The sequence below is a fragment of the Parus major genome, chromosome 15 (genome assembly GCF_001522545.3).
Source record: "Parus major isolate Abel chromosome 15, Parus_major1.1, whole genome shotgun sequence".
NCBI lineage: Eukaryota > Metazoa > Chordata > Aves > Passeriformes > Paridae > Parus > Parus major.
In genome coordinates this window covers 4,515,528-4,531,198 of record NC_031784.1, presented here as the reverse complement: position 1 = coordinate 4,531,198, position 15,671 = coordinate 4,515,528, and the positions used below count along the sequence as shown (strand labels likewise).

The window sequence follows — 15,671 nt, the reverse complement described above, 5'->3', positions numbered from 1 at the left end:
GACTGTCCCCTTCTCTTTCTTGGTGCTCTCAGAGACTGTCCCCTTCTCTTTCTTGGTGCTCTCAGGGACTGTCCCCTTGGGCACGTCCCCTTCCTTCACTGGGACTTTGCTGCTGCGCTGGGGGCCCTGGCTGGGTGCAGGGGCTGGAGTTGGGGGGGTGCCCCCCAGGAAAGAGTCCCTGGGGCTCTTCCCAGGCCACAATGGCTTTCCCACCTTGGGAGCCCCTGGCCGAGGGGTCTCTGCTGGCTTGGGGGTGGTCTCTGATGGTTTGGAAGAAGCCTCTGCTGTTTTGGAGGATGTTTCTGCTGTTTTGGAGGATGTCTCTGCTGGTTTGCAGGGCGTCTCTGCTCTTTTTAGGGGTGTTTCTGCTGGTTTGGGGGCAGGTGCTGCTGTTTTGGGAGATGTTTCTGCTTTTTTGGGGGGTGTCTCTGCTGTTTTGGGGGCAGGTGCTGCTGGGCCCAGTGCAGGGGCTGGAGTTTTGCTGGGCACAGTGCCCAGCACAGCCTTCTCAGGGGGCAGCTCCTTGTGTGGGGGGGCTGTGACCCCCTTGTCCCCCAGGGCTGTGACCCCCTTGTCCCCCTGCCCCTCAGCCTTCAGCCCGTTCCGCAGGGGCCCCTCGCTGGCCGCCCCTCCTCGGGCCTCGCCGTCCTTCCCCACGGGCTGCCAAGCAAAGGAGAGGAGCCTGCTGTGACACCTGGGGACACCTGGGGACATCCCTGGCGCTGGGTGAGGTCCCCCAGCACTCACCTCGTCCTTGGTGCCCACCCTGCTCTCCTTCCTCCGCCGCGCCGCCTTGGCCTCCTGCTCGGTCTCCCGCACGAGCTGCTTGATGAACCCCCCGGGGATGACCGACAGCAGCAGGGGGGGGGCAGACGGGGGTGGCCCCCGGTCCTCGTCACGAATCTGGGTTTGGGAGCAGAGGTGGGTCACAGGGGCAGGAGCCAGCACAGCCTGTCAGTGCAGCAGGGCTGAGCACCCTGCTCAGGCTGAGGCACTGCCCAAGCTCCCCTGTGAGACCACGGGGCGCCCGTGGGCACCAGGCTGGGTCAGGGATGCTGTGGGAGCAGAAGCACCGAGAAGAAAAGCCCAGAGAGAAGCGCCCAGGTTGGTGCAGCCCCCAGCAGGAGCCCTGCCAGCTCTGCTCTGTGCCACAGCCCTGCCGTGGCCACAGGAGGAACAGTCCCGGCTGCAGCCAGGCGAGAAGCAGCTCCAGCATCACCGCAGCCACATGCAGCCCTGCAGGTCCCTCCGTGCCGGGCCCCAGGGCAAAACCAGCCCCACTTCCCGCAGCTTTTCCAGCAGCAGCAGCAGAAGCACCATCAAACCCTGCAGCCTCCTGCCAGGTTCACCCAGGCAGGCAAAAATCACTCAGAGCGGAACACCCAGAGCCAGGGGGCCGGACACAGCGCAAGGAAATGCACAGGGAGCTGTGGGGATGCGACCCCGGGGGCTGCTGCAGTGACACCTCCCAGCACCCAGCCCCGAAACACCAGCGGTGCCAGCCTGGACCGAGACTTTCCTTCTGCTCCCAGAGCGCCAGGCGGGAGGAGATGGCCATGGTGGCGGCGAGGCAGGACGGTGCTGTGCGGCGACACGTGGGGACACGCCGGGCAGAGAGAGAGGACAGAGTTAGCCAGGGGCTGCTGCTGGCCCCGGAGCTGTGCCAGGCCGGCAGCATCGTGACCTTGCCGGGCATTGCCCACCTGAGCTCTCGGAGCGTGGCAGGGGACGGGCGGCAGCGCTGGGGAGGGCGAGGCCACCAGGGCAGCGTGGGGATGTGGTGGCACAGAGGGTTGGTGGCACGGGGGCGATGGTGGGACCCCGCGGCCTCAGGCTGGGTGGCCGCAGGAGCCCGTGCGTGCCCCACTTGGGGCTGACCCCGGCTTCACCTGTCGGGATCATTCATGCACCGAGCGCGTCGGGGCTCGCCCGGCCCTGCTGTGCCCCTCCGGCAGCCGCATCTCCTTGTACAGTAAAGGGCAGGAGCGGCCAGGAGCGGGCTGGGAATGTCACTTGCCTTCCCAGGCGGCTGCCCCGAGCGCCACGTGCCCTCAGGGACCGGCGCTGCCCCCGCTCCGTGTCCCCAGCCGGGCTCTGCGCTCCGGGGAGAACCGGCCCCGGTGGCACCGCAGAGCCCGGAGGGGGCGAGCGACAGGGCATTGTCACCCCTCCCCCGGCCGGAGAGGGAGCGTGCGTCTTGCCCCGCACACGGGGAAACTGGGGCACGGAGAGGACGTGCCTTGAGCCAGCAGCAGGGTGGTCCCGCCGGGGCCCGGCTCCACGGCCACCAGCACCGGGCTCCCTCCGCTCTGGATGCGGCCCCAGGTGGGGGGATCCGCTCCTCACTCGGGACCCGCTCCTGCCGCCACCCGGGGCCCGCTGCCACCCCGCTGGGTGCCATGAGCCGGGGCCACCGCGGGGTCCCCAGCCACCGCCACCCTGCCCAGGGCAGGGAGCAGAGTCCCCGTCCCCATCGCTGCCCGGCCGCGTTCCTTCCCGCGGCACAGCCCCGCGTCTGGAAACCGCCCCCGGAGCCGGGGCTGCCGCTATCGACATCCATTCCCAACTAAAAATAGCCCTCCCGGCCCGGGGGACCCCGACCCCCACCCCGGGACCCCCGAGCCCCCCGAGTACCTGCTGGGGGGCTGCGGGCGGATGTCCCGCACCAGCACCGGCTCCGCGGGACCCCGGCGAGCCGAGAGCGGCGGCGGCAGCGCGGGGAGCGCCCAGAGGGTCAGCGGCCGCCTCCCCCCGCCCCCGCCGCGGTGGCAGCTGAGGTGACACATGTCACTGCTAAAAATACCCGCGGCGGTGGCACCGGGGCCTCGGCTGGGGAGAGGCGGTGGCAGCGCGGGGCCCTCCTGCTGCTCGGCCTGTGCACACGTGTGTCACCCGTGCCCTCCTTGGGGCGCACCTCTGCACCCCAAAGAAATGGGGGAACCGCTCTGCTCGGGTGCGAGCCCACCCAGAGCGCTCTGGCGCTGCCCCAGGGGGACACCCCGGGCTGGGAGCCCAGCACGGGGGTCCCCAGAGCACCCCAGGCCTGAGATGGGGCCGAGCTGGAGGAGGACCTGGGAGCGGAGCTCAAAATAGCCCCTGGCACCAACAGCAGCATGGTCAGCACCCGGCCAGGACAGGTGGGAGGGGAGCAGCAGAGTGGACACGTGGTGACCACATGGGGAAAAGGGTGACCCCCGGGGCCCAGCAGGACCTGTGTCCCATGTCCCCAAGAGCCAGACAGGGTGCAGATCATCAGCTCAGGCCAAGGCCAGCTGCAGCAGGGCAACGTCCCCACCTCAGCCACTCTTGGGTCTGCATCTGACCCAAAAGCTCCAGGGACAAACCCAGGGCAGTGGCACCTACAGCCAGAATGGCTCTGGTGGTAAAAAAGGGAAACAGGATTGTCAGTCTGGAGCCCGAGGGCTGGCTGAGCATCTCACCAACCCCAATCCCACCTGGGATTCCATGAATCCCAGTTCATGGATCCCAGTTTCCATGGTCCTTGCCAGGTGGTGCTGCAGCCACGGGGAAGCCTGGCCACTGCTGGTGGAAAGCCACCCTTGGTCACCTATCACACACCTCCTGGCACCGTGTCACCTGCAGGACACAGCTGCTGTGTCCCTTGGAAAAACCAGGAAAAACCTCGGAAAAACCAGGAAAAAACCTCGGGAAACAGGATGCCCAGAGCTGGGGAGAAGGAAAGGACTTACCTGTGCATGGGGCAGCAGGGCATGGGGTCCTGGCAGCATCCTGCACATCCCAGTACAGCCTCACGGTCAGTGTGGGGACAGGGGACAAGGAAAGAACGAGACACCAGCACACACGCAAAGGACGGTTTTTATTGGGGTCTGGTCGTAGGAGAGCAGTTGTACTGACCAACACACAGAAGCAGCTTAGCTGTGCCAAAATAATCCGTTAAAAAAATACTGGCGGCAAGAACCGAGTGTGGCACACCCGCCACGACGGGGCTGTAAACTCCGGGACAGTCCGTGAGGAGCGAGGCCACAGCTCACCGGGACCCTCCTCCCCACAATAAATATGGAAAGAGCCAAGTACATAAAACAAGGAATGATCTCATCGATACAATATCTAAAGTTATTTACAGATCCTGGCTTTGCTTGCCATTAATTACACATTTTGGACAGGTTCTCTTTCGATCGTTTCCTTCATCGCGAGTAGCTGTTCGTGTGAATCTGCTCCTTTTTGTTTTAAAAGACCGAGTGAGGCACTGGAAGTGCTCACAAAACCCCTCTCTGAGGATGCTCCTGCTTTATTCTGTTTTTCACACAGATGTTTTTGTGCCATCTCACCCACTGTCTGCTCTCTCCCTTCTCCCTGAGGAGAAGATGCCTGCTACCAACAGGAAAGCTTCTTCCCAGCCCAAACCTCAGCCCATCTCCTTTTCCAGCCTGGAAACACAGCGTGTCACACAAACCCAGACCAACCTGGCCCTGGACAAGGCCACCTTCCTGCAGCTGTCCCCAGGTTCTCTGCCAAATCCCTGCCTGGACACACCCCAGGCCAGCAGCACGGGTCTCAGCACTGTCCCCACCAGGGCACCTTTCCAGGGGTGACACTAGAGAGCCACAATGCCATCGGCACAGTCCCACCCACCCCCAGCTCCCTGCCTCCCTCCAGGAACAGCTCACCCCAAAATCCCATGGGATCAGAGAGGGAAATGGAAAAGAAGGCAGAGAGTGCTCTGGGGAGCACAACAAGGATCCCTCCCCGCCCCAGGCAGCCCCTCAGTGAGAAAAATGCCACATTTCACCCCAGAAATGCCACGGGCATCAGCCGTGACCAGCACAGACCTCTGAGCACACAATGTTATACCTTGAGTATTCCTCAAACTGCACAGCCCACCCTCACAACTGGAACTCATTTGGGGAGCTGAGTGACCTGATGAATTTAGGGCTATTTTTGTACCTCACTGGGGATGGAGGTGCTGGGCTTGGCTCTGCAGATGTTCCCAGATGTGCCCAGCAGAGGCAGCTCCTGGAGCAATGGCACCACAGCCAGGGGGGTCCTGCCTGGGTGTCACCCTCCCCACAGCCCCGAGGGACAGTCCCTGCAGGGTCCTGTCCTGGCTCTAGGACAGGCACTGCTGCTCCCTCAGGGCTTTTTTTGATCCCCCTCAAACACCAAACCCATCTCCTGGAAGGACATTTTGGCAGCCCAGCCCCGTGTCCAGCGCTCCAGGCTCTCCCTGCACTCTCTCCTTCCCTTCACAGCTCTGCAATTCCCTGATGGCTGAGCTGGATCAAACACCACGCTGACTCCTTGCCCCAATTTAGGTCATTAATTCTCTTTAACTCAGACTCCTGTGAATAAACACTTGCTCTGGGAATGTTGAGGGATAAAGGAGAAATGTGGAAATATCCCATCAAGGGGTGGATTTGCAGTTTTCCAGGTGTTTTTCTGTGTTCAGGAGCCACCTGAGATGGTCCTGACAAAGTGGAGTCCCTGTGCTGGGAGAGAAGGGCTGCACAGCCTCAGGGAATCCGTCCCTACTTTGTCATGAAAAACAGAATAAAGCTGGCTGATCCTGCTTGAAAGGAGCTGCCACTTCCATACATACAAGGAGCAGAACTTCTGTGGAATGTAAGAAGTTGGAGAAACATGTATTTAATAAATAATATAAAATGCTTTTTCTGTTAAAATAGAATTCTCGGGTTTATACCTACAGAGCATAGCAACCTTTACATAAACAAAATAAAGCTGAGTCTGTGATGATTAGTTTAACACAAAATAAAAATACAATTTAACAATAGTATTAAAACAGCCAATGTTCCATCCACACAATATGTACACCATGGAATAGAAACCAACAGGAAACAAAAGTAGATTATCTTGAAACTCCTCAGACATTTGGATATACATATTTTCTCTGTATATTTTAGATATTTTCCTTTTTTTTTTATAATATTAAAATTAATACTATGCTTTGTCAAAATACGCTTTTCAGATTATTTTTTTTTTTCCTCTTTAATTTGTAGAACTGACTCATTCCTTATATTAATCAACACAGCTAGAATTATTTATTGTCTACTGTACACTTCCACCAGTCCTTCCTCTGGGGATATTTCGGGTGCAAACACCTCAGAGGCGGAGGGGCCGTGTCACTGCCACGTGCTGGGAGGTGACAGCGCCGTGCCAACGGCTGCAGGACACGGATATGGACATGGAATCAAGGAACCTGGTCCTAAAGCTGACCAGCTGCCAGGGAAAGAGCAGCTCAGAGCTCCAGGGATTTCATTCCTCATGAGCTGGCTGGAAAGCCGAGGAATGACGGTGCCGAGTCACCCGAGCCCCAGGGCTGCTCCTGCTCGGGGAACATCGAGCCCCAGAGCTCCTCTGGCCACCATGGGCAGGACCATGACCAAAATTAGCCTTTTTTAGCACAAACCAGTGTTTCCAGCACCTCCACACTGGGCTGAAAACACCTGATTTATCTGACAGCCAAACACAACCTCACAATTCAGGGCTTTCCCCCCCTTGATAAAACTGGGAGAGAAAAATCTTCCACTGGGTTTCTAAAGGGGAGGTGCTGAATCACAGAACCATGGAATATCCTGAACTGGAAGGGACCCACAAGGATCATCAGAGTCCAGTTCCTGGACCTGCTCAGGGCAGCCCCAAGAAATTCAGGAAAACTCAAATGTGACTAAGCCAAGGTCTATCCCCAGAGCTGTTCTTTCCCTACCTGCCAGGCTTCCCTTCCCAGACACACTTCCAGCTATTATTAGCCTGCTCCAAGATTTTTTGAAGCCTGCTGGGGGGTGGGGGAACATACCAGGAATGTCAATCCCAGCTGGATCCACTCCAGCATTACTCCAGCTTCTCTCACAGCAGCACTTAGGGAAGAACCCGTGAGCCTGCAGCCGAGCCTCTGCTGGACCGGGGACAAGAACACAAAAGGCTCAAACACAACTAAGAGGAGGAAGATTTACAATTGGAGAAAGTGGATGGCCAACACTTGGATGAAGGATTGAAAAACAAACCCCACAAAAAACACCCCTCAGTAAATGCTCCTTTAACATTTTTGTGAATTTGCAAAATAATTAGCAAATAAACGAGGGATCCTGAACACACAGCCAAAGACCCTCCTGCAAATTAACACCACCAGGAATCTCTGTCCAAAACAAAAACTTCAGAGACTCTGGTTGCTACACCAGGAAGGAGCAGTCTGGGGCAGTAACCAGGATTTTTTTGGTTTGGAGAGTGCAATTCCAGCTCTCCCTCTGCACCAGCACATCCAGTCACTTCCACACAGAGCCCCATTTCCTACTGGGATCCCACCTTCATTCAGGAGTTTGTCACTGTGATAACCTCTCCTCCCCCCTAGCTGCACAGTTAGATACAAGTCATGAAAATAAAGCTATTTTCAACTGTCAATAAATCAGCTGGCTAAAGAAATCCAAATCTTTTCCTGCCTCTCCCACTGGAGACTGGATGGGGCAAGCAAGGACCAGGATAATGAGGATATTCAGCCATCCCAACTCCATCACATTCCAGAATAGATGTGTTTCCCTAAGTCAACACACAGCCTTCATTTCACATAAAATCTCTGGGTTTGAGGCACAGTTTCCCAGCTGATGACCTGTTCCCCCCTCGCTGACATCGGCACCAGAGTCTGCTGACAGGGAGTGAGAGTGAAATCCAGCCATGGAAAATAACTGAAGGAGAAGAATGGAACTGAGCAGGGACTAAAAAAGTAAAAACAAGTTACACAAGAACTGTGAGAAGGTTTTAACACCATCTGAGGGCTTTTTTCTAAATCAAGGAGAAAAATACGAGCATTGCATGGTATTGTAGGGAAAGCTGAACCACAGCCAACGGGATGAGACATTTTTTATCCCAAACACTTTTTAAATACCACACACAGAATCATGGAATCATTTTAGGTTGGAAAAACCTCCGAGATCATCAATTCCAACCACTGACCTCTGACATGGCTCCTTACAGAGGAGCTGAGATGCTCAACAGGAATGACAGAGAGGTCGGTACTGTTTACACAGAATAATTTAGAAAATAAATGGGGGAGAAAAAAAAATAAAAATCATTGAAATAAACCACTTTCTAAGGGGATATTTTCCAGAATGCATTTTCCCTTTGCAGCAGCCCCAGGTGGCCAGCCAGGGTTTGCACAAGCTGTGCAGCAAACACAGCTCTCATGCAGAAGCAGAGCCACTTGTACTACTTTTCTCCAAGGAACTCCGTGGTGATCTGACAGCCACACACGCTCGAGAAACCACGCACAACTTCTACTCCCACTTCCACAGGCACAACTCCACTGTCTTCAGGGACTGTGAGAGCTGTACCTCTGTAGATGGGAAGAAAAATCTTCTCTAAGCTGGTCACTGAATTGGAAAAACAGCTTAAGTTCAGCCCTGACCTCTCTCTTACAAAGCAGCACAACACCCAGGGCAGGGCCCAGCTTGAAGCTGTGGGACAGCTCAGGATTAGATCTTTCCTTCAATGAGACTTTCCACCCAACACACCTGGTGCCTCAGGTGGAATTAACATAAACCTGGCATTTCATCAGCTCCTTCTGTCAGTTCCATGCTCAGTTTTCTCACACTGCTTTCACTGTGGGCAGTTTGAACTCTTCAGAAGAGAAAATGAGAGATCCTTTCCTAAGCCGAGCTGTGATATGTGCATGAACCTCCTGGGCTGGGCTCCAGGGGGATTTCTGGAGATTTCTGGGGATTTCTGGGGATTTCTGGGGATTTCTGGGGATTTCTGGGATTTCTATGCTATGGGAACACACCTGTGTACAGCAGAGGAGGATCCCGAGTCCCAGGACTGAGGAGTGATCCGGGATACGTACCGAGGTACCCACACACACCGGAACCCAGCACATGCTCTAGGAATGCACTGGATTTGAATAATTTCTTTTTAATTTTTTAAAAAGTGCAGTTGACCTGAAATGGAAAAGAACTGTCTTTTATGTTCACTGTAAACTTGTCAAAAGGAATCTGCTCTTTAAAAACTGTGCTAAAATAGTCAATTTATACAACAGAGCACTAGATGAAGCTACCATAAATTCCTCTTCACCAATTATTACTCTATTGTGTCAGTTATAGTACTGCATATACGTAGAAGAAGCAAAACGGTGGTAGCTACTATTAGTGAGTACAGCAAACCCAGGGAATAATTCGAGTTCAACGCTCCCATGAAGTAGCAATAACATTTAAACCACAGGACAGTTAGAATTCAGTACTTTGAAGTGCATCAGAGTCACACTGTTGATCATCAGCAGTATGGAGCAAGGTTATCAGAGAAGTCAGCAGTAATGGTCGGGAAGGACACGGCAACACGACAGAGTGAGGGGCACCCACCAGGGCCAGGCGGCAGCTCCGGCTCCGTCGGTGTCACCGCGGCAGCGTCACCCGGCCAGCAGCACCCGCGCCACCCCCGGCCCGGCGGGGAAAAAGCCTCTTCCTTCCTTCCTTCCATCACTAGTTCCAGAGGGACGGAGCTCAGCCGGGCCCCGCCGGGGGTGGGGACGCGTGGGAGCAAGGAGCAGCCTCTCCGCTTGGTGACTTCCAGCGCTGCCGGGGGCAGGGACCCCCCCGCCGCCCTTCCAGCCTCCGGAGACAGAGTCCTGACGCCACCCCACGCTGTAAACATCCAATTCCTCCTCTTCCGAGCGCGGCCCGCGCCCAGGACTGCACAAAGTCATTCGTTCACAAGGGTTCTGGGACACTCTGCAGGTTCACCAAGCAGCTCTCCCTGTGGGAACGTGGTCGGTGTCTCCTACAGCCCGTTGCTGTTCCTGTGGCTGAGCGGGGGCTTCGAGAGCTCTACGACTGTGGAGCGGGATTTATTGAGGAACTTTGGAGCCCGGCGCAGCAACCTCTGGGCCTCGGTGAAAGCCTCTGTCAGCTCTTTCTTCCACTGAACAAACTCGGGGTCGCTCTGCAAGAGACACAGAAGCAGTTTGGCACTTCGTCCTACGCGGCCAACAGCGTCTTCTCTCTCAGACAGCACTTCAGGGAAGTTATTTTAATTGTTCTGAAGGAATGAGCGATTTTGGGTATTGCCCTTAGCTTCTCCATCACCCCAAGGAAGGCTGGTGCAATGTTTTGAGGACTTGAGCACTTCCCCCTTCCAGACATGAGCTCCAGCAGCTCCCCACAGTGAGACAAGAGCCAATGAGCCCCTTGGAGCACACAGAGCTTGAGAAGTTTGGGAGCTTTTAGCTATTTAATAAACCAAACTAGTTTTCTCCCAAAAACCACTGAAATCCATGATGGGAACTGGCACAGCTGCAGGTTTCCTGCTTTCAAAACTCGAGTGTGATAAACACTTCAGCTCTGCTTCACCAAGTGCCTTAGTTAACATGCAACAGGATGACCTGAAAAACTTGTTGTTTTATCATATGCAAAACAATCTGATCAAGCTATCAAAAATCAAGTCTTACCTCACACTGTAGGACAAACTGTTTTCCTCCTTTAATTCTCAGTAAGATGCATTTCTTATCTTTAATTTGTGTTTCTTCAACAGATACAATTTGTTCCATTGTCAGCAGGTTTTGCTGCAGCATTTGCAAAAGAGCAGAGAAATAATTGAAAAACCAACCCTGTTGCCCGTCAAATGAAGCCACTATCTCCATTTTCCTGGACTATCCACATGAATTAAGTGATGAACATTGAGAGTCATTACACAAACATTTATTTCTGAAGGCTGGGTCATGAACTAAAGATAGATAGTAAGGTAAGAGAGAGATTTACAAGGGGCTTGGTTGCTTCAATAGTGACAACGAAATATCAGCTCTAAAAGCCAGTAATGACAGCACGAAATAAGAATCTACAAATAGGTGTGTCTGCAAACAGAATATTCACTATTTTCCCTGAAGAGCTGCATATAATTTGATACATTTTTCAAGCATTACTGTTATTACCAAAAAAAACCCCAAAAAACAAAAGCCAATTTTACCATTTCAAAGAGCAGAAAGGGAGTATTTCAGTATTTCAGCACTGAATACTTACAAAGAGAACATACACTGCAGTGTGCAGGAAAACTCTCCCTATGGACTGCAGAGGACACAATGTCTTAAATTCCAAATGCTTCCTTAACTTAAATATACAAATTATCTGCCCTGCACGTGAGCACAGCTGGGCTACACTACAGCCACTATAGCATTTTCTGGGCAATAAAATGCTATAGCATTTGTCACCTTACCAGTTTGTGTTTTTTTGTATAAATAGTCCAGAGATCCTAAATGGAAAACAACACCATCAACTACCAAAATCCTTTAAAAACACAACAAAACAGAGCAAACAGGTTTCTCAAGTCAACTTTACATCTCCTCTGTGCAGTGTAAGCTACCCATAAACTACAGTGAGACTTGAGAGAAGTTACTCAAATCCACTGGGCTTTTACTCAAGTGGAAACTCCTTCCCCACAAGAACTCCTGGGCGCTCCAGGTGTGTCTCACCTCCACCTGCCTTCCAGCACAGCTCCCCAGTCCCCTCACTCACCCGGGACTCTCCTTCTCCTCGCCACTCCAGCCGGTTGGGGAAGAGGTAAAAGTAACGCCGCTGCCACTGAGTCAGGAAAGGGTTCCCCAGCTTGAGCATGTATCCATGCATGATACAGTCCTTCCCCAGGGCATAATCTAAACCAAGAGGAGATGTTAGCAAAGCCACAGGAGGGGCAGCTGGAAGCATTCTGAGTGAGCCCTGGACCCGCCGTGCCCTCAGCAGGTTCAGATCACACACACAGCCCCACTTCTGCCCTAACTGCACAGCTGCTGTGGCTGCAGAGCAGGAACAAGGACAGGGCTTGGCTCTTGGCGAAGAATCTTACTGGAGGAGGTTATTAAAAGCACTGAATGCTGCTCTCCAGAGTTTGGGGGTTTGATGCAACACCCCCGTGCAAGCTGCAGTTTGCTGTGCAAAACCTCCTGGGCCCTTCCCAGCTCTGGCAGGAAATCAAACCCCCCCAGACTGGGAAGGTGGGCAGGCCCTGGCACAGGGTGCCCAGAGAAACTGTGGCTGCCCCATCCCTGGGAGTGTCCAAGGCCAGGTTGGACAGGGTTTGCAGCAACCTGGGATGGTGGAAGGTGTCCCAGCCCATGGCAGAGAGTGGCACTGAATGGGCTTTGAGGTCCTTCCCAACCCAAACCATTCCAGGACTCTGGGATTCCATGAATCTCTTTCCAAAGCTTGATGTCATCATTCAGCATTTCAAAACATTAAGAAACATCTTAAGCAACACGACAGCGATTAAACGAATCCTAACGATTCCCGGGAATGACAGCAATGGGAGTCTGTGGAACTCCAAACCCAGGAATTACTACCTAGCAGCAAAAGATGAGAGAAGTGTAAGGACAGATTACCTTCCTCGTGGCCAAGCTGCTTATTTTTAGCCCTTTTTCTGGCCTCAATTTTATCTGTGTCTGCATTTACTGCATCATAAACAGTTTCTGCTACTTCTTGCTGCCAACGCTCCGATATTACCAGAGGGAAGTTCTTATATAACTCCTGGTCACTATCAAGCAACTTGCAAGAGAAAAACAACAAAAAACCCAACATTTTAATAACTTTCACTATTCTTATCCCCAACAGTTAATAGTTACCCATGCAACAGTATTATTTTACAAGATGGATTGAACTCAAACCTTCACAAAACAAACAGATGCAAGCAAGAGAAGCACAGACACTAATTTAAGCAAAGATTATTAATTTATGTGCAGAGAACAGGCCACCTGCTCAAAACTGGTTTGGTTTGATAGCTCCAAAATCCTCACTCAACACTGCCCCACGATGCTCTCTAGACATTTAAGTAATTACTCCAAAGTTTAGCAACAGTATTCTTAACTTTGTTGCACAAAAACCTCCTCAGCACAAATGCTCCATTCCACAGCTTGGCTTTACATTCTTAATAATTAACCATTGGAATTCAGCAGCATGTGCTGCAGACCTCGATCTTCCTGGTATAAAGATTATTTTCTCCACTAATCCTTTGAGTACTTAAATTGAATTGCACTGAAGAAAATTAGGAAAAAATTCCTTCACCTAAAGGGTTATCCAGCAATGAGCAGGGCAGTGGTGGAGTGCTCATCCCTGGAGGGGTTTAAAGGTGTGTAGATGCAGCACCAACAGCTGGAGCAGCTTAATTCTCCTACTGCAGTCAGGCCAGACACTCCTGGAATAGATATTCTCCTCATTTTCAGAGATCCATGCCATAACCCAGCAGGAAAATACACTCCCAGAAGATCTCTCTGCAACTGCAGGGACTCCCTGCAGCACCTGAGGAAGGGGGAACAGCCACAGGCGTCCCCTCATAACCCCAAAGCTCACGTGCCCTTCTTGGGGCCACAGAACACTCTTCAGGATAAACACAATCCCAGGGAACAGGGAGGAGAGTGAGGAGTTCAAGCTGTGGTGCCCAGGGCAGAGAGAGCTCCTGGCACCACGCTGGCAGCTGACTCCAGCAGGAAACCTCCCGTCCCCTCTGGACGCCTGTGACACCCAGGGGAGCTGCTCTATCCCTCCCTGACTGACCCCCAAGGGTAAATTTATCCCATGGGCAGCCTGAGCTATGAGATTCTCAGATCAAACTGCAGATGACACAGCCCTGACCTGCTGGTGATTCACATTCTGTGACAGGATTTCTCACTAAATCATGTTATTGAGAATATCTGATCCCCTCAAGGAATAAAAAGACCGCCTGGCTCCTCCTTGCAAAATGTTCCTCTGAATTCTGGCATTGCAGAATTACAGGAGACTGGAATCCTGCCAGGCTAACACTGATGCTGAAGATGGGGAATTTTCTGGGATAAAGAACATCCTAGACTCTCTGCACTTTTCTGTGCCAACTTCTGTCACCACAGCAGGTGATACTGACAGACGAGCTCCCTGTTAGGCTCAGTGAGTACTTAATGGGGCTTTTTGCTTATAAAGTTTAGAACAATTAGTTTTCCTCCTGACTCATTTCTGTAAGAACAAGAACAAGGTCTGTTCTACTGCAGAAATGGGTGATGAAAACAATGAAGGGCACTGACCCAAGCCCTGCTGTCCCAAAGTCCCAGGGAAACTTCAGAGAGTGGAGGAATTCACAGGGGGGGGTCACCCCCTTCCTGTGAGTCCCAAAGGGGCCAGCAGCTCTAACTTCTCTCTTTTTTAAAATATAATTTACATTATTTTCATTACATTTTGGATAATATCAGAACCTGAAAATTTCTTTTACCACTTTTCTAACTTATGACATTGCTAGTATTAACGTAGTTTGTCATTTTTAAGAGTTTCCCCTGGCACTCTCTGACCTCTCAACTATTAAAACAACGTTTAGCTCCACTTCTCCAAGCTACCAGAAATGAATCCCAACTTTTGAACACACAAACCATAAGGTATTCTTGAAAATTTCCTTTATCACATAGAACTTTTGGTAAGAAAGCAGATTTCAGTTAACCTAAAAACGTAAGGACTTGGCAGGCAACGACAAACAGGGAACCAGCCCAAGGTACCAGCATGGACTGATTTTCCCAGCCTGAAGGAATTCCTTGCACATCCAGAGCCCTGAAGCAAAGGAATGCCACACACACATGGAAAGCCAAGCACAGCAGTCCCAGTGCCACCCTCCAGCACTGAGAGTTGGGTACCTTAATGCCTTTAGTGTCCTCTTCATCAAACGAGCCAATATCAAAAGCATCTGCTGCATTGACTTCTCCCCGGGGAGGAATCAGTGGGGGAGGGTACTAGAAATTGAAATCAGCGTCATTAAAGACAAATTAATGGGCATTATTTAACTCCATTTTGTAGTCATGCACAACCTCTGTATTTTTTTGCACAGGTTACACCTGACTGTGCCAGAGTGCCCCCCCTGGAATTAAATTTCAGTGCAAAATCGTTGGCACTTCTTTTATTTAGAGCTCCTTCAAAAATCTGGGGATAAAACTCCTCAGTTTAGAGAGCAGAGGAAAGGAAGCCATGGAAATATAATAACTCATTTCTATCAGGTCAAGATCTGTAGTAATGAATATTCATCAACAACCCTCCCTGTATTTGTGTGAGTCAGCACACGTGCTGGGCACTGTGACCCTCAAGTTTTCTGTTCAGTACCTGTTTGGGTTTATTTTCCTTTAACTGCTTTACCAAGTCAGCTAAAATTACTGTCTTCATCCTTTACCTTCTGTAAATAGACTTGCTGCCAATCAATGCCTTTGAAGAAAGGATGTTCCTTTACTTCTTGTGCGCTGCAAAACAGAAGTGACTGAAGTCAACAAATGAAGGGGCTTTTCAAGTGTATTCAAGGAAGACAAAGCCCTCAAAGGTCACATTTTTATCACTTGAGAACATTGGGAAAATGCTATTTTTTGAGAGAAAAACATAAGAATTCCTGGGTAAACAACAAGAGAGAAGATTTTCATGTGGAAACACTTGGAACAGTGCTCTAGGGCTGGCAGGCAAGAATTCCTGATGGTACTCCATCATTTCCAACAGCAATGTTCCTCTCTTGCCAGATCCCAACCACAGATCAGTGTCAGATCCCAACCACAGATCAGTGTCAGATCCCAACCATGGATCAGTGCCAGATCCCAAATGTGGATCAGTGTCAGATCCCAAATGTGGATCAGTGTCAGATCCCAACCATGGATCTGTGTCAGATCCCAAATGTGGATCAGTGTCAGATCCCAAATGTGGATCAGTGTCAGATCCCAA

General features: G+C 51.9%; 2 protein-coding genes across 2 annotated transcripts in view; both read right to left on the bottom strand.

Moving 5' to 3' along the window:
• MYO18B (myosin XVIIIB) overlaps positions 1 to 2,786 on the bottom strand; it is a 54,036-nt gene extending 51,250 nt beyond the window's left edge. The window contains exons 1-3 of the mRNA XM_033518235.1: positions 2,616 to 2,786; positions 748 to 903; positions 4 to 660 (exon numbers count right to left, since the gene is read on the bottom strand). Coding sequence (XP_033374126.1) covers positions 4 to 660; positions 748 to 903; positions 2,616 to 2,786 — 984 coding nt within the window. The remainder of the gene's footprint in view (positions 1 to 3; positions 661 to 747; positions 904 to 2,615) is intronic.
• A 1,033-nt stretch (positions 2,787 to 3,819) lies between these two features.
• GRK3 (G protein-coupled receptor kinase 3) overlaps positions 3,820 to 15,671 on the bottom strand; it is a 59,776-nt gene continuing 47,924 nt past the window's right edge. Inside the window, exons 16-21 of the mRNA XM_015644240.3 lie at positions 15,139 to 15,205; positions 14,612 to 14,707; positions 12,347 to 12,509; positions 11,487 to 11,623; positions 10,427 to 10,540; positions 3,820 to 9,921 (exon numbers count right to left, since the gene is read on the bottom strand). Of these exons, the coding sequence (XP_015499726.1) occupies positions 9,760 to 9,921; positions 10,427 to 10,540; positions 11,487 to 11,623; positions 12,347 to 12,509; positions 14,612 to 14,707; positions 15,139 to 15,205 (739 nt within the window). The 3' untranslated portion in view covers positions 3,820 to 9,759. The remainder of the gene's footprint in view (positions 9,922 to 10,426; positions 10,541 to 11,486; positions 11,624 to 12,346; positions 12,510 to 14,611; positions 14,708 to 15,138; positions 15,206 to 15,671) is intronic.